Source organism: Neopsephotus bourkii, unplaced genomic scaffold, assembly GCF_033783945.1.
Source record: "Neopsephotus bourkii isolate Nb327-2 ecotype Australia unplaced genomic scaffold, CSIRO-AGI_Nbou_v1 NB_1761, whole genome shotgun sequence".
Taxonomy (NCBI): Eukaryota; Metazoa; Chordata; class Aves; order Psittaciformes; family Psittacidae; genus Neopsephotus; species Neopsephotus bourkii.
Window position 1 is genome coordinate 887,654 of NW_026902235.1, and position 19,017 is coordinate 906,670.

At 46.7% G+C, this 19,017-nt stretch overlaps 1 protein-coding gene across 4 annotated transcripts in view; it reads left to right on the top strand.

The window, feature by feature from the left end:
• Positions 1-3,723: 3,723 nt before the first annotated feature.
• FKBP15 (FKBP prolyl isomerase family member 15) overlaps positions 3,724-19,017 on the top strand; it is a 29,371-nt gene continuing 14,077 nt past the window's right edge. The window contains exons 1-15 of one of the 4 annotated variants that reach the window (XM_061377982.1): positions 3,724-3,852; positions 5,470-5,579; positions 6,376-6,466; positions 7,088-7,157; positions 7,913-7,987; positions 9,048-9,146; positions 9,596-9,745; positions 10,744-10,812; positions 12,313-12,456; positions 12,899-13,044; positions 13,772-13,820; positions 14,400-14,519; positions 14,769-14,868; positions 16,309-16,412; positions 17,885-17,978. In XM_061377982.1, coding sequence (XP_061233966.1) covers positions 3,800-3,852; positions 5,470-5,579; positions 6,376-6,466; positions 7,088-7,157; positions 7,913-7,987; positions 9,048-9,146; positions 9,596-9,745; positions 10,744-10,812; positions 12,313-12,456; positions 12,899-13,044; positions 13,772-13,820; positions 14,400-14,519; positions 14,769-14,868; positions 16,309-16,412; positions 17,885-17,978 — 1,474 coding nt within the window. In that variant the 5' untranslated portion in view covers positions 3,724-3,799. Of the gene's footprint in view, positions 3,853-5,469; positions 5,580-6,375; positions 6,467-7,087; positions 7,158-7,912; positions 7,988-9,047; positions 9,147-9,595; positions 9,746-10,743; positions 10,813-12,312; positions 12,457-12,898; positions 13,045-13,771; positions 13,821-14,399; positions 14,520-14,768; positions 14,869-16,308; positions 16,413-17,884; positions 17,979-19,017 lie in introns of those variants that run through there. The other 3 variants (XM_061377983.1, XM_061377984.1, XM_061377985.1) reach the window with 3 other exon arrangements.

A 19,017-nucleotide genomic window follows, 5' to 3' on the forward strand; every position in this document is an offset into this window, starting at 1 on the left:
CAACAGATGGAAGGCTTTAGAAAGTTAATTTCCAGAGTAGCAAAATAGGAGTTTAATTCATTTACAATAACTAGTCCCATTATTCCCGGCATTAGCAGATTCCAGCTCTCAGCTGAAAAAAAGTTACTGAAGAAATCACTGGTCTGGAGTCCCAGGGATTTGATTTGGAACATGTCCAGAAAATTAGACTGAAACAAAAGACAATGGAGCAGATTAACCAAGATCAGATTTGCAAGAGAAAAGCAACAGACTGGACTGAATCTTTTTCATCTTTCCCCAAGAAAAAGCTGCCAGGACTCCCAGGGATTTCCTGGCAGACTCTGGAGAAGGTCACAGCAGCAGCCTGGTCCAGCTGAACCTCACCAAGTGCTGCTGTGGCCAATGCTGCCTTTCAGATGACCTTCAGCCAAGTGTGGAGGGGCAGGTCTGCAGGGACAGGGAGCTTCCTTTTGGGTACAGGGGTCCTTGCACCAGATGCAGACCGCAAAAAAGAAAGGAGAAAATAGTGCGGTTTAGTTCAAAGAGCAGAAAGTTCTGTCTTCTCTCTGACCTAATGTCTGATTGGAAATCAAGAGAGCTGGAAGGAAGCTCCTTGAGCCCTGGGTCCAGACTCCCTGTGTGAATCTTCTCTGTACAGTAAGACTGTTAAAGATCAGCATTCCTAACACCCTCCCTCCTCAAGCATATAGAAGGTCTCACTAATCCACAACTTGAAGCAACACTGTAAAGGGGGAAGTGAAAGAAGAATTCTCCCAAACCTCTTGTCTAAAAAGAAGAAACCACAAACTTTTCTGTCCTTGCAGCTGCAACTCAGAGCACTTGGCAGGGGGGATACTTCTTTAAAACAAAGCAGCAAACATGTGAAAGTGACCTGGAAAGCTGATTTAATTCCTCCTCTCTACTGGCAGAAACGCTTCTAATTCCCAGCCTAGTTAAAAAACTGCTCTAGATTACAATCTATGAAATTAAAGTATTTCTTTGTAACTCCCAACAAGCAGCAAGTTCTCAGTGGAAAACTGCCATAAAAAATTCCCAGTCCTCAGCTGTGGAGGAGTCTGAAACTCCTCAACTGCTGTTCATATTCTCTCCAATCCTTTTTTTTTTGGTTGGAGGGCAGGAGTGGAAGGACAAACCTGCTTACTGCAACAGTTTGGTGTCGGGAGCCAAAAGCCTGGCTTCTGTGCAGAGTCAGCTTCACCAACACAACCACACTTACAAAGCCAACAAGCATTTAAACAGAAATATTGACACATTCCAGGACCCCTTTTTCATGGAGGATGGGAAAAAGGTGGTGTGTAATCCATAGCTTGAGGAAAGCCTCAGGAGATATTACATCATAAATGCCATGAATCGGGACCACTGAACTGAACACTAGCCAGACCAGATCACTCATGAAAAGCACCGCAGCAGCTTTATTTACCTCAGCCTCAAGCAGAGGCAAGTGAAGATTAAACAGGTTAAAGTGAATTTAATAAACACCTTAAGAGCATTTAATCACCTTTGCACAAAATGCCACACCATTAAGCATTCCAAGGCTTGGAATCTGAGCACGAACAGGAAAAATTGGTCTATGACTGGGAACTCGTGTGGAGCCATGAGGCCACTGCAAACTCCGGCACGGAGGAGGGGTGTGAATAAAGCTGGGATTAAGAAGGGCAAGTGGCCTAGGCCAGGCTTAGCTGGGATGCTGGCCATGGCCACAGGATGTTGTGCCAGCTCCCTCCTACCTCACACACATCCTGACTTGCCAGCTGAACCTCAGTGTGGGAAAGCATGTGGGGTTCCCAGGTAAGATGCTGCCCTCAGGATGGGAATCCTTCCCTGCTTTCCAAGTTAAACTTTGTACTAAGGGGAAAAGTTGGGTACAGAAATCACACAACCGGCACCTAAAGTACCTAAACTCAAGTGCAGCACTAGGACTTGGCCACACAGCTCTTCACTGTTTAAAATACCTATCTTGACTGCCCACTTGATCGAAATATGGAAGGAGGCAAAAGCAAGCAACTATCTCTTCACCTGAGGAAGGCAGGAACCACATGTTCTATTTGAAGATCACGTCTACCTCTCCTAACAACACAGAACCACCTGCCCCCCTCTGGAATTTACATCAAATCACAGAATCCAGCATCGTTAGGGTTGGAGATCATCCAGTGCAACCCCTGCCAAGGTAGGGCCACCCAGAGAAGGTTACACAGGAACAAATTCAAGTGGGTTTTGAATGTCTCCAGAGAGGGAGACTCCACAACCCCCCAGCAGCCTCTCCCAGTGCTCTGACACCCTCGATGGAAAGTTCTTCCTCCTCTTGAGGTGTGTATTATTGTATAACTATCCTGTCCCTGAGTTAGTTTGAGGGTTTTTAACAGAACTAAGGCTTCCGAACTTCTGCATGTTTTATTTCAACATAATCACACATTCTGCAATAAAAAAGCTACTTTACTCCCCCTACTCAAGTGAAATCATCGCTATCCCAATTGTGCTAGATTCTCATTGCTATAAATCCCCAAACTGCTGCAAACACAGCATTACAAGAGACCTGGAAACTTTGTGCTCAGATTCTACCACCACAGACTGGTTGTGTTGGCAGGGACCTTAGAGCTCCTCCAGCTCCAACCCCTGCCACAGGCAGGGACCCCTTCCACTGGAGCAGCTTGCTCCAAGCCCCTGTGTCCAACCTGGCCTTGAGCACTGCCAGGGATGGGGCAGCCACAGCTTCTCTGGGCACCCTGTGCCAGCGCCTCAGCACCCTCACAGGGAAGAGCTTCTGCCTAAGAGCTCAGCTCAGTCTCCCCTCGGGCAGGTTCAAGCCATTCCCCCTTGTTCTTTAAGTAGCTATTACTACAAATTCCCAAGCAGTGACAGAAAACACCCAAGGGCAGCAAACCACGCAACCCTTGCTGCCATTTCACACTCCCTGCGTTCAGGTCTGCTGCATTTCACCACCACCTGGTTCTGAAACACCGACAGTGACTACAAGGCAGCAGGTCCCACAAAGCACCGGGAGGTACCAGCTTTTCAGGAGGGAAAAAACCAAAACAGACAAACTTCTCAAGCTACAAGGCAAAGGTGGAAAAGTACTTAACGAGGGGCAACGCGGGTGTTAAAAACCTCTCAACCCTTCCGACAGGCAAGGATCAGGTGTTATACACCAGCTGCCTCCCCTCGGTAACTCAACGTGAGAGCCAAGCCCGGACGGAGCGCACGGAGCCCCCGGGCAGAGCCGTGAGGCCACCCCTGGCCTCACCATACACCCCGCGGAGCCCCCGGGTCGCTGAGGGGCAGGGTGGCGCGGCGAAGGCGGCCGGGGCCAGCCGTCACCTTGGGGACAACCGCTGCCGCTTGCCGCGCCGGGCCTGCAGCAACACCGCGTCCCGGGCCCCGCCGCACCCCCCAAGCCCCGCGCCTCAGCGAGGCCGCCCAGCCCAGCAGACCGCCCCCCGGCACCGGGGAGCCATACCGAGGCCTCGGGCACCGCGGGCACCGCAAGCACCGCACAGGCCGCACCCGCCGCCCCCCTCACAGGCCGAGGCCCCCTCAGGCACTGGGCCACGAGACCACCGTGACCCCGGCACGTCACTCACCACGCGACCGCCACGCGCACCGACTGTTCTGCCCCGCCACGCCCGGGTAGCCCCGCCCCCTCTGACGTATCCGATGGAAGCCCCGCCCCTTGCCGGTGTCCTTCCTCTTCCCGCCTTCCTTCCCCCCCGCTCGCGGTGGTCCTCTCTCGCCGCGGCCGGAAAGCGCCGCTGTCGGGCAACGCGTTTACGACATCGCGGGCGGTGGCGGCGGGACCGGGACCATGTTCGGGGCGGCGGAGGAGGACGACGCGGATTTCCTGTCCCCCGCCAGCGGGTGAGCGGCGGCGGGCACTGCGGCCTGCCTCATCCCTCCCTTCTCGCTGCCGTCAGGGGCTGGCAGCCCTGGGGGAGCCTCCGGCGAACGGGCCCGCGGCCTGCGGGGCCCCATGGAGCCCTCCCCCCTGTTAGCAAGGCCCTGCCGCTGGCTCGGGGGGTGGTTTACGGGGTGATGGGGACCAGAGGGGGAGCGGAAGCCGTCCTCCCTTTACGAGAGTCAGCACCGGCTCTGTGCCCGCCTCTCGCGTCCCGCCTTGCTATGGGCGTGGGGAGAGTCTGACCCCCGGCAAGGGACTGGCAGCCGGAGCGGACCGGGAGACTCCGTGGCCTGAGCACCCTGCCCAGGGACCGTAAGCTGCTTCCGTGGGAGGAGGCGGGGCCGCGCCTGCAGTCATGGGGGGACAGGCGGAGGAAACAGGCTCCTTCCACTCAGCGTGCGGGGAGCCGCGGGTGCTGGGTTCGCGGGGTTAAGCAGGGCTGAGTGCTGCGCGCTCAGCAGCTCCTAGGCCGTGGGTGTCGTTTCGGTGTGCGGCACACTCGGGATTCCTGCTGGTTGTACCTTGGAAGGTTCCTCCACAGTTGTGCTTCCAGCTGTGCTCGTTCCTTGCCCTCCAAGGAGCTCCAAACAAGCACAGCGAGCTGGTCCTCTCCTTTTAGCAGACAGTTATGCTTTAAAAAACAAGAGGGACGTGGAGCTGTTGGAGCAAGTCCAGAGGAGGCCACGGAGATGCTGCGAGGGCTGGAGCAGCTCTGCTCTGGAGCCAGGCTGAGAGAGCTGGGCTGGGGCAGCCTGGAGAAGAGAAGGCTCCTGAAGGGGAGACCTTAGAGCAGCTCCAGTGCCTAAAGGGGCTGCAGGAAAGCTGGAGAGGGGCTTGGGACAAGGGCCTGTAGGGACAGGCCAAGGGGAATGGCTTGAACCTGCCCGAGGGGAGACTGAGATGAGCTCTTAGGCAGAAGCTCTTCCCTATGAGGGTGCTGAGGCGCTGGCACAGGGTGCCCAGAGAAGCTGTGGCTGCCCCATCCCTGGTAGTGTTGAATTAGTGTTGAACTGTTGATTAGGTTGAATTATTCACTTGTCCCACAGGACCCGGTGATTAAACAGGCTTAAAGCAGTAAAACTGCCAACATGTTTTGTAAGAAGAACCTGTTTGCGTGCAGCATTAAACCCTCTGCCCTCTGACAGCAGAGCATCTGCTCTTTTTAAAACTTAAGGGAGAACATGTTCCCTGAGCATTTCAAAGGAAAACTTCTCATGGAATGGTGGCTTCTCCATTGTCACATAGTTTTTCCAGTACTGGAACCATCTGCTGTTCCATACAAGGGCAGTCCTAGGCGTTGCTTTAAAAGTGACTTTCTTTTTTAGTGTAGTTTCGCCCTTGCTTCTTCACTGCAGTAGCTTTTGAGGAAGTGAAACAGTTAGACCACTTCCAGCCACTTTGTCTAAAAGTTCTGCTTATTAAAAAAAAAAATGGTTAATTAGGATAGAACTGTTTTATGTGCATCCCTTTGCTTATTTCTGAAGTAATGGTAAGCACTTTACAACTTAGAATTAATGGTGTTTGTTATCTATAAAGTCAGTGTTAAATAAAGTGAAGCAGTTTATTTCTCTTTCTAGTGCCAGATTAGCCTCTCTCTTTGGTTTGGATCAAACAGTCTCAAGCCATGGAAATGAATTCTTCCAGTACACGGCACCAAAGCAGCCTAAGAAGAGCCAAACAGCAGCTGGTGAGAAATTTGGCTTGGATATGGGGAAATAACTTGGCAGCACGTGCCTTGGTGACCCTTTTGTGAAGAACACGTGAATCCCGTGTTCAGTTCTGAGCTCCTCGCTACAAGAGAGACATTGAGGTGCTGGAGTAGGGCCAGGGAAGGGCACCGGGGCTGATGCAGGGCCTGGAGCACAAGTGTGATGGGGAATGGCTGAGAGACCTGGGGGGTTCAGTCTGGGGAAGAGAAGGCTCAGGGGGGACCTGATCACTCCCTACAACTGCCTGACAGGAGGATGGAGCCAGGAGGGGCTGGGCTCTGCTCCCAAGGAACAAGGGATGGGACAAGAGGAACCGGCCTCAAGCTGCACCAGGGCAGGTTTAGATGGAGCTTAGGAACAATTCCTGCCCCAGAGGGTGCTCAGCATTAGAACAGGCTGCCCAGGGCAGGGCTGCAGTCACCGTCCCTGCAAGTGTTCACACCCCATGGAGATGAGGCCTCAGTGCCATGGGTTAGTGGTGGCCTTGGCAGTGCTGGGAAACGGTTGGACTGGATGAGCTTACAGATCTTTTCCAGCCTGTTTTTTTCTATGATTCTGTGAACAGCCATGTAAATAATCCTCTTAGTTTTCTTTGATGTTATCCTCTAGTATGTGTGGCTACTCAATGGCCTTTGGTGACTTTGGAACATCAGTGTTAGGTTTTGGGGGTTTTTTTAATCTTCTTCTGGAGTTGTTTTTCTTTGGGGGAAGGAATGTGCATGGAATTGTGGCTGTTCTGTCCTGCTGATGCTGTCCCTGCTCTTGGTTCCTCAGCAGGCCAAGCAGCCCAGAAGGCTCCTGTGGCCCCAGCAGCTTCAGGAGCTCCATCTGTGTTTGTGGCCACCGCAGTTCATGCTTATCGATAGTAAGTGCAGTTTCCTGCCTGACCTGTTAGTCTGCGTCTCTGGGAGCTGAAGCCCTGATCATAGAGGGAAGATATTTCTGGATGAGTGGGGTGAGACTGTGGTTATAGACATGGGTCTGCATGGCAGTAATGCTACAAATCAATGCAAGTTTCTGCACAAAGCCAACCTCAGTTACTGCGCTGCAGTCCTGGTTTATGCAGTTGTCAAATAAATAGCAAGTTTCTTATTTGGCCATTACAGCAAACTGCGTGCTGAGGCATCAGCCTGACATTCACACTGTTTCCAGGCAGCTCTGTCAGGTGCTTATGTCTCACATTCCCTTCTGCAGAACTGAGACTCTGAGCACAGAGTGATAGCAGTAAAATCCTCTGCCCATTTGACACTGCCGTCATGCCCTGGCCCTCTTGAAAGAGCGGTTTGCAACTCAAACTCCATAATGTATGCTCCTGTGATCTGTGGGCAAGCAAGACATGTAATGTTTTTAAGCTTAAAAAAGACTGCCTGATCCTTGAGGCATGAGGACAAGAGACTTGAACTCTAAAGAATTAAAACTCAGCAGCAGTAGAAAGAAATGTGAGGAAGGGATGGTTCCACAGCTGATTATCTCACTTGTCTTCCAGTACAAATGGGCAGTACTTGAAGCAAGGCAAGTATGGAGCAGCTGTAGTGGGGAACCACACCACTAAAGAGGTGAGGAACACTTCACTCCTGCAATGTTTTCATGTTGAGAGCACGCTCTTATGGGGTAGTGTTTCTCTGAACTCACTGGCATGTCTTTGCTTTTGATTTTGGAGGTCTGGGTTCCACCTCTGCTTCTACCTCCCAGCCCTCCTGGGCTTTCTTAGGGCTCAGCCATTTGCCTTGGTAACCTCTTTCTTTTCTGTGATAAGTTTGTAAGATCTTTTACAACTTATGCTTGAGAAATGTAATGTGTTTAGTGTAGGTGCATGAAGGAAAGCACTTACTAGAGCCAAATGTGTCAATATGATGCTATGTCTGCGTTGTTTAGCAGTTGGAAAACTCCCTCCAACTTATTTCTCGATCTATTACACTTGCTTATGCCTGTATGACATGTATTGATTTTTGTATATCAAAGGGTTAGTGCACCATCCTTTTACACAGTAACTGTGACAAATGTAGCATTAGTCAAAGCATCTTGCTTACTGCAAAATTAGTTTAAATTGCTTGACCCATGCATGGATTGCTTAATCCATGTGCAAGGATTTAGCTAGTAGCTAAATCCATGCACATTTTCCATGGGATTTAAAAGGTGTTACAATATTGCATTAAGTATTTTTGCTGTGGAAAAAGCTCCTTCTGGGTGTATTTGGTAAATAAATACTGTAGCCTTAGGCTCAGAATTTGATCAAGCACGTGAGAATTGAAGACGTTTTGAGTTCCTGCTTTTTGTTCTTTTTCCCTGCCCAATTCCTTGTGGAATCCAGTACAGGCTCCTCCTTTATATCAGTCAGCAGCAGCAGATCACAACTGCAAGGATCCATCCAGGCTTTGTGTTCACGGTAAGACTCTGGCTTAGAAAAGTGTTCAGGGATCTGTTATTCACAGCAAACAGACGCTGACTCTGAAATACTTCAGTCTTAATTTGTAGCCTTTGAGATCAGACATCTGACACAGCAAGAGGGGTCTTGGTGACTGGGAGCACTGTTCTCCTCCTCCTCCTTGTATTGCACAAGGGATCATTACATCTGCCTTTTGCAGAGCAGTAATTTCGTAATGTGCGTTCATCTGCTGTGGGAGGTGTATTATTACCTCTAGATCATAGAGGAGGTGCTTTGAGTTTTGCAGTCCTACAGTGGGTAGAAACAGAACAATTCCTTTTGCTAATAACTTGCAACTGAGCAAGCAGAAGGAAATGTTTTCTCTCAGAAATCTGACGCTTAGCATTTTCCTGCTGATAAGAACAATTTGGAGCATCGCAAGTCCTAAAATGGGGTATCTCAGGATGTTCTGTTTTCTGCCAGCTTTACAGAAAATTGGTGTGTTGATTTGCTGCTCCCAGCTCCTCATCAGGTGACATGAAAATTTTTTATTTGATAGATGAAATTTTACTCTGAAATGGTAGAATTTCAGTCCAGATTTATGCTGAGGATGGCAACTTGCTCTTCAGATTTTATAAGTGCATTTTGGGTTCTGTAGTCAGCTGGTGGCATGGGTTTTTAGAATCAAGGAAGGAGGGACTCCTCCAACTGATTGTGGAAGTCTAAATATAATCAATACTTTTGAAAAGTAGGTAACTTCCACTTAACAATCTCAGCATGTATTATATGACCTAGCTTCTGAGAAGCTTGTGAACGCTTTCACCCGCTTGTGAAAGCTGCAGCATCTCTAATGAACTTAACATTTCCTCATGTATTTGAGTTATAATAATTCTTCCAAGATAATGAGCACATAAATAAAAGCTGTTTTGTGCATTCAGAACTTGGGTGGTAACACAGCAGGACTCTGCCTCTGCTTAATTTCAGTAGCTCTTATTTTAAGCTTCTTTTAGGATGTGGATTTTTTAATTCAGTTGAATGCATCATTTAATGTTAATATAGGACTGATTCCTTTTTTTCACAGGTCCAGCCCAACAATTACAGTACCTTCTATGATGATCAGAGACAAAACTGGTCCATCATGTTTGAGTCAGAAAAGGCTGCAGTGGATTTCAGCAAGCAGGTAACTACTGTGTGCGAGGCAGGACTTGCTGTGCTGTTAGAACTACAGGCAATTCAGACCTGTCTCTGAGAGCACCTTATTGCAGAAAGGCTCCAAGTTAGTTGTACTTTTACATTACAAGTTCAGCCTTGAGTATCTGCATGGCTGTGAAGGAGGCAGATCTGCCATGAGCCTGATGGAGTTCTTTTGTTAGATACAGGCCTCTGAGGCAGGGAGCCTGTTGCTTCTAGGGGGACTTTTGATCCAGGTTCTCAAGTACCGTAAGACCAATGGCTCTGTAGAGCAGAGGGTATTTATGCAGCAGATTCAGGACAAGAAAACACAGAATGCCTCCTAGGTGCATCTGTAGCCTGGGCTTGATCAGTACAGTAAGAAATGCATCAGATCTGTAGTGAGTCGCAGTGGAACTTGTTACTCTGTTTTAATGACCAGAGACTTTCCTTCTGCAGGTGTGCATTGCCAAATGCAACAGCTCACCAGTGCTGGATTCAGTACTCTCCCAGGATCTCCTTCTTGGAGAGGGGCAGGGAGCAGAAGCAGGAGACTCTCTGGAGGTTGCCTATACGGGTTGGCTGTTCCAGAACAACGGGCTTGGACAGGTAAAGGCATTTCAGCTTCTTCCTAGTACTGAAAGTGACAGCACCTGGAAGGAACCTGCCACATTGAGCATAGTATTGGTGCTGATGGTAAAAGGATTTTGTCAGTCACGTACGGCACCATAATTGTGGTCTTAAGTGTTATCTATAGAATAATGAAGGATCCCATTACTGTTCAGGAGGAGGTGATTGAAAGGCATTTAACTTTCATTAATACGAATGTGTGAGAGTGTGTATGAAACTTGTGGGAACAGACAGCGAAGCCAGCTCTGCTCCTCTGGAAGCAGCTTGAGGAAGTGATAAGAAGGGCCTTGTCTGACATGAGGCATATCTCCAACTATTAAAAGAATGAGAATGCTTTCACATCCTCTGCAGCTAATAAACAAATGCTTTGACCTTCCAAAGCATTACTTCTAAAATACTTCTGCTGGCAAAATTAACAGCAAAGGGTTTGCATTGGTATCCATCTGCAGTTGAATCTTTTTGCTATAAAAAATGGCTTTATGTTTTTCATTGTAGGGGGTGTTTTGTTATTCTTGGCCTGCCTTGCATGCCTTTCACTCTGTGTACCAGTGGCACATAGCAAAGCCTACTTCTGATCTGAAAGAGTTGTTCAGCTGCATAGTTTGATGTGCAAACACTAAGTACAAACAGCTGCTGTTGTAGTTTAATGTACAAAACTTGTAGGCAGTTGCTTGCTGTTTGATAGAAGCCTGTTGTGTGGTGTTCTGGTTGGCCCAATCCTGTCCTGACCATTGAGCTCAAAACAGTTGTAAAGTTTGAGTTTCCAGCTAATGTTCACTATAAGAAATCAGACTGAATTGCGCTAGAAGCTGTAGCCATGCTCTGTCTTATGTCTGGTAATTAATTTTGGAAGAGGCAGAATGGAAAACAGCACATAAGAGCTTGTAGGAGTTTATGAAATATGTTAAGTAGAGTTCAGAGTCTTGAAATCATTGGGAAATCCATATAGTCTATGTTTTTGTTCTTCAACTCTCTAGGTATTTGACTCAAATGTTAAGAAAGACAAGCTGCTGCGCCTAAAGCTGGGATCTGGAAAGGTCATCAAGGTAGAACTGGCACTTTCGTTATAACAACTGAAGTCTGAGCTTTGAATTACTGAAGATCTTGTTCAGGATTCTTTATTTTCTTCTTAATTTGCACAATATAGCCCAGTCTCCTCAGTGGCACTGTTAGAAGTTGTCCTGTTTGGTAAAAAAGAAGCTTTTTTCCAAGAAGCTTTTTTTCAAGACCTTCAAGAGCTGGGTTTTTCAGTTGTCTGTGTTTTTTCTGGAGCCACTTAATCCATTACCTTGTTCCCAGGGAGTTCTATTTCTGAAGGGGGGTTTCAATTTGAGAACAACTTCATATTCCTCCACACTGATTGTGCCTCAAAAGCAGAGTATCAGGTAGCCCTGACTCATCACCTGGGGCAAGGACATGGGAGGGTGAAGACAACTGACAAGTTCTTAGGATGATCTAGTAAAACATAGTACTACAAGTGGTGGTTTTACCCTCTAAATCACATTGTGAGGGTTTTGACTGTGCGATAATTTTTCACTCCAGGTGGTGTGATGCTCCCTTATGTTGCTCCATAAAGCCAGGTTGTGAATCAGAGATGGTAGAATCACAGAGTGATTGGGTTGGAAGGGACCTTAAAGCTCCTCCAGCTCCAACCCCTGCCATGGGCAGGGACACCTTCCACTAGAGCAGCTTGCTCCAAGCCCCTGTGTCCAACCTGGCCTTGAACACTGCCAGGGACGGGGCAGCTACACCTTCTCTGGGCACCCTGTGCTTGCCACTCAGACCTCAGCCTACCTTCATAGAGATGCTTATGTTCAAGTGACTTTCATTACCTGAGTAATACATAGATGACCTGTTACAAATTTTCCTTCATTGAAGGTACACTGGTTTTCTACTTTATTTCTTTTAATGTCCATTTTCTTATTAATGTTGCCTGGGTGCCTTAGTCATCCTGTTAAATGCAAGCATCCATTGACCATTTGTATTGTTCTGACTTCAACCGTTTTCTGTGGGTGCTTTATAAATCTAACCACAATGATTCAGAAGTGATCTCACAAGGACGTGGAATCCTATTCTTTCCCTGAATCCTGAGAGGTCACCACTGAGTGCTCTGCAAGCTCCTGCAGCTGCAGAGTCTGTGCACACAGCACAGCATGCAGCTCTGTTCTCCAGGATGTCAGTGGGATCTGTGATAGCTGTTTTTAAATTATGGTGCTTAAAACTTGAACTAGGTTTCTGGTACCTGCAGAGATCTAGAAGCCTCCAGCCTTCATGCTAGACATTGCTGTGTGTGTCTGATTTCATTATCAACGTGTTGGGAGCTGCTTCTTTATTCTTAAGTCAATGTTGCAACTTACAACTGGCCATTATGATTTATTCTAAGACACAGGTTTAGTGCTGCAGACTGAAAACAAACAGGATTTCACAAAAATGTCTGTATGGGTTTTGATATATCCTGTAGTCAGTGCCTGAAGATGTCTTAATGAGAACAATGTCATGTCACTGATCAAACTGTTTGCTTTCTGTTCTGTCTCTGAAAACCAAAGGGCTGGGAAGAAGGAATGATGGGGATGAAGAAAGGAGGCCGAAGGTATCTCATCATTCCTCCAGCATGGGCCTATGGAGCTCAGGGAGTGGCTGGCCGGGTCCCTCCAGACTCCACTTTAGTTTTTGAGGTGGAAGTGAGGCGGGTGAGTGTCTCCTGCCGTGTTTGTTTTACATCTGCTTTATGGCTATTGAGTGGCAGTTTGTCTGCAGGGTGAAAACCTGCTGTTGATATGAGAGTTACAGCTCAGAAACGGTTATAAACCAAATACCACAGGAAGATACATATCTTTAATTAAAAAAAAAAACAAAATTCCCAAAAATCCTTCTGGGCTGTTTACTAAGACATGTCTGTTCTAACTGTCTTGGGATCTTTTCATTTTCTTATTTGTGAGTCACTTGGGAAAACAGCACTCAGTGGGGAATGCCAGGATGCAAAGACTCAGCTTCTCCAGTTCTGAATCAGTCATAAACCCTTAATGGAAGGAGATGAGCTTGACAAAGGTGTAGTCATAAAAAATAAAGAAGTTGCTGAAAATTTATTTTGGGAACCCAGAATAACCTGTGTTTTATTACATGGTTTTTAAGGTGAAGCTGGTAAAGGACTGCTCTGGTTCAGACGGACAGAGTGTCAGCTCACGGGATTCTCCTGCACCTTCTCCAGTCCCCAGTTCAGATGGCTTCCCTGCAGACACTGGTTTACTGCCCCCATCTACAATACCTCCAAAGCCTGGGTAAGAGGCAGCTGCATTAAAAGATGGCAATGCTCATAGACACATAGCACAACCCTGTATTAACGCAATCCTTTGGCAGATGTGGGTCCTTTGTGTGCCAGTCTAGTGCTGTCAGTGTGGCAGAGAAATGCTTGCTGATGAGGCTTGCAGGAAATTTGCTGCTGGAATATGCTGACTTTCAGATTGAAAGAGATTGGAATGGGCACAGATTAAGTCATTCCTCTACAGCAGTACTGACATCTGGCCTAATTAAGGCGTATGGGTACTGCTACAACAGCCTGCTTGTCTCAGGTGGCAGTGTGGTCATCAACTGCTCTTGGGTAATGGCTCATTTGTTTAATTGCTAATTTTACGTTGTCATTTGTTTAACTGTGTCAGCTATCCTTTTTAGGGAGCTGAAGTTGAAGTGCTGCTCCACTTGTCATAAGTAGTTTGTTATTAGACTTGATTAAAATTGTTTGTACCAGGATGTGGTTGTTGCGGCAATCCATGAAATCATCTTTCTGTAATCAGCTGTTCCACAGCCACGGAACTTGTCCATAAGGATGTTCAGAAACTTACAGGCAGTGTTGCAAAGAATCTTCCAAAAGCAAGCTAAACTAAATGCTTATGGTAGAAGAAAGCGGTTTTCCTAGGGGAGGTGTATTTGACAGTATTTAGGGATGCAGACTGTTGAATCCTGAATTTCTTGTTAACCTTTAGTACCAGCATACACATTGTTTTTCAGGGAGCCAGCTGTTCGGGCCAAGTCAAACTCCATCAGTGAACAGCTAGCAGTAAGTGTTGGCTTTTTCCTAACTAATTTGAAGCCTTAAGTAGGGAAGCTTGATTGTTTCACCTTTACATTTGATATTGCTGAAGATAAAGTGAACATCAGGCAAGGAAGACTCTTCAATGCTCACCCTACTGACACTGGGTTAGGGCCTTGTTTTTGAAGGGATTAGCAGACCATGACCCTCAGTCCTAGTTCCTACTCTTAGATGTAAGGTTACTTTTGACCATGTGGATAATTACAGGCTAGTTGTCTTTTCAGATAGATGGACAAAAATAAAATGGATAACAAAGAGTAAATGGGACATTTGGTGTAACTTTATACATCTGCATGGGAAGATGACTTCTTGTGTGGTGACAGCAATGTCATCCCAGAAGGAGGGTGCATAAAGCAAGCCAGATGAACAAACCCCGTGTTATCTTGTGTGCTTGAAAATTAGCTTTTCACGCAGTTTTTGAAAAACTGAAAGAGCCAGAATTAACTCAATGATTTAGAAGAGTCTAATCCTGACAGATATGTCTGTAATATCTGAAAAGGCTGGGCTGAGAGACCAAGGGAGAGTAACTGCAAGTGTTTCTTTTAGAACCCAGATGTAGCAAAGGCAAAGCTTATTTCTCGGATGGCTAAAATGGGACAACCCATGCTGCCTTTCCTGGCTGGGACTGCAGGTAGTCAGCTGGACTCCAGTGACTCGGAGATAGAGGTACATCATTATATACGTATGACTTCTTTGATGCTTTCTTCCCTGTGTGAATCCCTTAAAGGGGAATCTGTAGCAATAGCTCTCCCTTTGTACAGGGAAGCATACCCTGTTCCAGTGGCAAAAGGGTTGAACAAATGCACTAGATAGTTCAGTTGGGTTAACTGGGTAACACCCACTCTGAAGTGATCTTGGGTTCAAACTGTTTGCTTGTTCTTCAGCGTTCATTGTAATATGCAGACATGTTTTTAGGATCCAAATACCCTCAGAGGGACAGCACAACCAATGGCTTCATCTTCTGTGAGACCAGCCCAGCCAGCTCATGCGGTACTGCCCACGGTGTCCACACAAGGTAATGTGCTGGTGAGCTGGGGCTGGGATAGCAAAACTGCACTTATTTGCAGGCTTCAGGCAGAATGGTTTTACAAAGAAAGGATTCGTTTTGGGAGCTGAAATAGGAACTGATAGGTACGTTCTGAGTCAGGGCAATCCCAAGCACAAACACAGGCTGAATGGAGACTGGATGGAACAGCTCTGAGGAAAAGGACTAGGGGCTGTTGGTCAATCAGAAGCTCCCCATGACCAGGCTTCAGTGTGCACTTGAGCCCAGAACCCCACTATGTGCTGGGCTGCACCACCAGAATGTGAGCAGCAGGTCAAGGGAGTGCTCTGCTGCACTGTGGGGAGACCCCTCCCCTGCAGTCCTGATCCAGCTCTGGGGCAGCAGCACAAGAGGGATGTGGAGCTGTTGGAGCAGGTCCAGACGAGGCCACAGAGATGCTGTGAGGGCTGGAGCAGCTCTGCTCTGGAGCCAGGCTGAGAGAGCTGGGCTGGGGCAGCCTGGAGAAGAGAAGGCTCCTGAAGGGGAGACCTTAGAGCAGCTCCAGTGCCTAAAGGGGCTGCAGGAAAGCTGGAGAGGGGCTTGGGACAAGGGGAATGGCTTGAACCTGTGAGAGGGGAGACTGAGCTGAGCTTTAGGCAGCAGCTCTTCCCTGTGAGGGTGCTGAGGCGCTGGCACAGGGTGCCCAGAGAAGCTGTGGCTGCCCTATCCCTGGCAGTGTTCAAGGCCAGGTTGGACACAGGGGCTTGGAGCAAGCTGCTCCAGTGGAAGGGGTCCCTGCCTGTGGCAGGAGTTGGAGCTGGATGAGCTTTAAGGTCCCGTCCAACACAAACAAGGCTGGGATTCTTTGATATGATTCTAATGAGGCTTGTTGATCTAAACTCCATAGGTAGACTAACTCATAAAGCACAAGACTAAAGTCCTTGGATCATGTCTTTACTGTGATCCTGTGACATTGCTGCTTGAAGAACAACCACAGTGCATGGGATGCTCTGTCAGCATGTGTGCTGGGATGGCACGGGTATTTCTAGGACTTGTGATTCATAAATGAAACTGTTACAAATCCTTTCCCAGTGAACAGAAACTATTTTGTTTGCGAAGGATGGAAATAAGAGTGAAGGGCATCAGAGACTGACAGCCTTGGTGTGGGCTTGACCTGTCTTCCCATGATGGACTGGTAATGTCAGCATGAGTAACATCTCATGTCAGTAACCTTCAGAGCTGCCTTTCTTTGAATGAAAAGAGGTTGCCTAAAAGTAGGTAGAAGTGGAATCGCTGTGAAAGATTACCTTTAATCACTTGCTTTACTGGATTTAATTTTCACAAGGCTGCAGACAGGTTTGTGTTAAATTTTTGTCTATTTAGTTAATGGGTTTTGGCCATTTCACACTGGGTGAGTTAAATTATTTTCAGCTACTTTATGGCATGCTGAATTTCTTTCTTCCTTTTCAGTACCTCAAGCATCTGGTTCTGCACCCCCAGTATCTTCTGCTGCTTTAATTCCTGCAACGATCCAGCCGCATTCAGCTCTGCCTGCAGGAGCACAGGGCTTTCAGGTACCAGAATGAAATCCAAGAGAGTATTGGTGCTCCTGATCTTTCTCCTAAGTCTTACTTCTCCATTGCTGGGGCAAGGGTGAAGATGAGAATCCCAGGTTCCTTCCTGTGACACTCTGGTGTTCTCAGGTTTACATTACATGCCTCTAATTTAGTCAAAAAGAGCAAATTTTCTGCTTGCTGATGGCTTCTTTAGGTTGAACCAAGAATTAACCAGACTTTTTTTAGTATCTGGTTATAAAATAAAAAACTTCCAAGAATTTGTAAAGCAGAAACCAGAAGAATTTTAATTGCAGCTTTTCTTGGTCCTGGTCTGGTTTTCCATGAGAGCTCATTTGCACACTCCAGGTGTTTGTGGGTCATAGTTTTCACCCATTGAAGGAACAAGCCTTTTAAAAGTCTTGTGCTGCTGCTGTGAAGTGATGCAATCTACTTGCTAAACAAGGAAACTTTAAACACACAATGTGTTTTCCACATCAGATTGCAAAGACTTACTACTATAGTCGTTGTGCAAACCGTTCTGTAAAGTCTAAACCCAAGCCTTTTACTGTCTGCTTTCTGTGGTTATTTTCACTCAATGTATTTTCTGAAGCTTGTGGAAACCAGTGGCCTATGTCACAGAGAGTGTTTAAATTAAAGGGTTGAAGCAGGAAGAAATAATTTGATAATGAATAAAACCACTATGTGGTGGTAACACCCACCCTCACCCCAAAAATCATCCCAAAACCCCACAGCAAACCCAGATCTGATGTGGCCTTTCAGTGCTTTTGCTTTGCACTTTCCTTGTGTTGAAAATGATGAAGGTTTGGTAAGTAACAGGATAAAGAAAGGCTTTTCTGTTTGTTGAAACTATTCATTAATGTGGAGTTTTAATCTGAGAGTGATTTGGATGTATTCATTTTGAATGTTTTGAAAGTTTGACCCTGATATCCTAAATTCTTCTCAACCCTTGGCCCAAGTTGTATTGTAATCTTTCCTTTTTCCTTGCCTGAGAGTGTGAATTGGTACACAGGAGATACCTGTAGCATTTAATATGTGCTTCAGTCTGATTAGCTCCTCCTTGGCACTGAACAGTGAAGTTGCAATCAAGTCATGTTGCTCTTTTTAAGCCCTCCCTAGGAAGAGTCTTGTGTTAAAATGAACCTAACTCCAAAGTGAGCTGTTCATGTGCTGGCATTTGCCTCTCCCAAATGTCAAGCAACGTATTTTTGCTTAAAATTCAGTGAAGAAGATAACTTAGTGAGCTGTGGTAACTTGAACATGTATTTAAGCCTTGAAAGAAGTGACTCTTATTTTCCCTTTACTATGACTTGTGTCACTTGACTTCCAGCTTCTCACTTCTCTTCCTTTTTTTCTTTCCAAATATCACCTTTGCTCCTGGAGCTTAAAAAAACCCCCCATGAAATCCACTTAAGTGTGGCAAGGGGGGAAATATCAAAATATATTCTAATCTATTAAACTTGTTCTGCAAGGCATATCCAGGAATGGCATTTGCTTACCCCCAGACGGCTGCATCTGCTTCTCAACTCCAGCCTGTGGGACAGATGTATCCTGCACCTTACCAAGGTATGTTTAAAAAAGTTCTTGCTTTCCAGAAGGTTGTAATACCTGCAGTAAACTGTTCAGCATGATGTAGGTAGCGCTAGTAGCAAACACATGCATATTCATTTTGTCTGTCATAGAATCAGACTGGTTTGGGTTGGAAGGGACCTTAAAGCTCCTCCAGCTCCAACCCCTGCCACAGGCAGGGACCCCTTCCACTAGAGCAGCTTGCTCCAAGCCCCTTGTGTCCAGCCTGGCCTTGAGCACTGCCAGGGATGGGGCAGCCACAGCTTCTCTGGGCACCCTGTGCCAGCGCCTCAGCACCCTCACAGGGAAGAGCTTCTGCCTAAGAGCTTAGCTCAGTTTCCCTTCTGGAAGGTTCAAGCCATTCTTATTTGGCTTGTCCCTACAGGCCCTTGTCCAAAGTCCCTGTGCTGTTTCACAAATCCCTATTTCTTAAATATCAAATAAGGGTAAACATTTTCCAATAAATATCCAATTCGTTTTTTCCTTTTTTTTTAAACCTTAACTTCATGCAGTGTGAAGGGGAGTGGAATTTCCAGGTGTACTCCCAAGGCTGTGTGTTACTACACGTATTTTATAGATGGTTCTTCCAATTATATTTATAACTGTAATAGTAAAAAGCTCTCCTACGACCCAGGGAAGGAACTGAAGTGTGAATGTAGAGGCCTTTAAGTGTGATGATGTAGCAACCTAGGAAGGACTTAGAGTATTAAGGAACTTCAGAGGTTCAAAAGTCAGCCTTTGTGCCTTTTGTTTGATTGTTCTCTTTGCACACTACTGTTCTGTGTGTCTGGGGGCTTCCCTCTTGTTGACCCAAGTGCTGTCACATTGCTCAAGAATTTCTTATGCTCATAAACCTGCCTGTTCATGTTATTTGGAAAACACCAACATTCATTTTCCAGATACCGTGTCCCTTTTATTTGTTTGAAGAGAGTGGCTGTCCTGTCTGGAAGGCTTCAGACTGCTAAGCATGGCTTCTGGTCTGTCTGTGTGGAGGCATTTTCCCCTTGTGACTATAGATCTCTCTCCTTTCCATTCA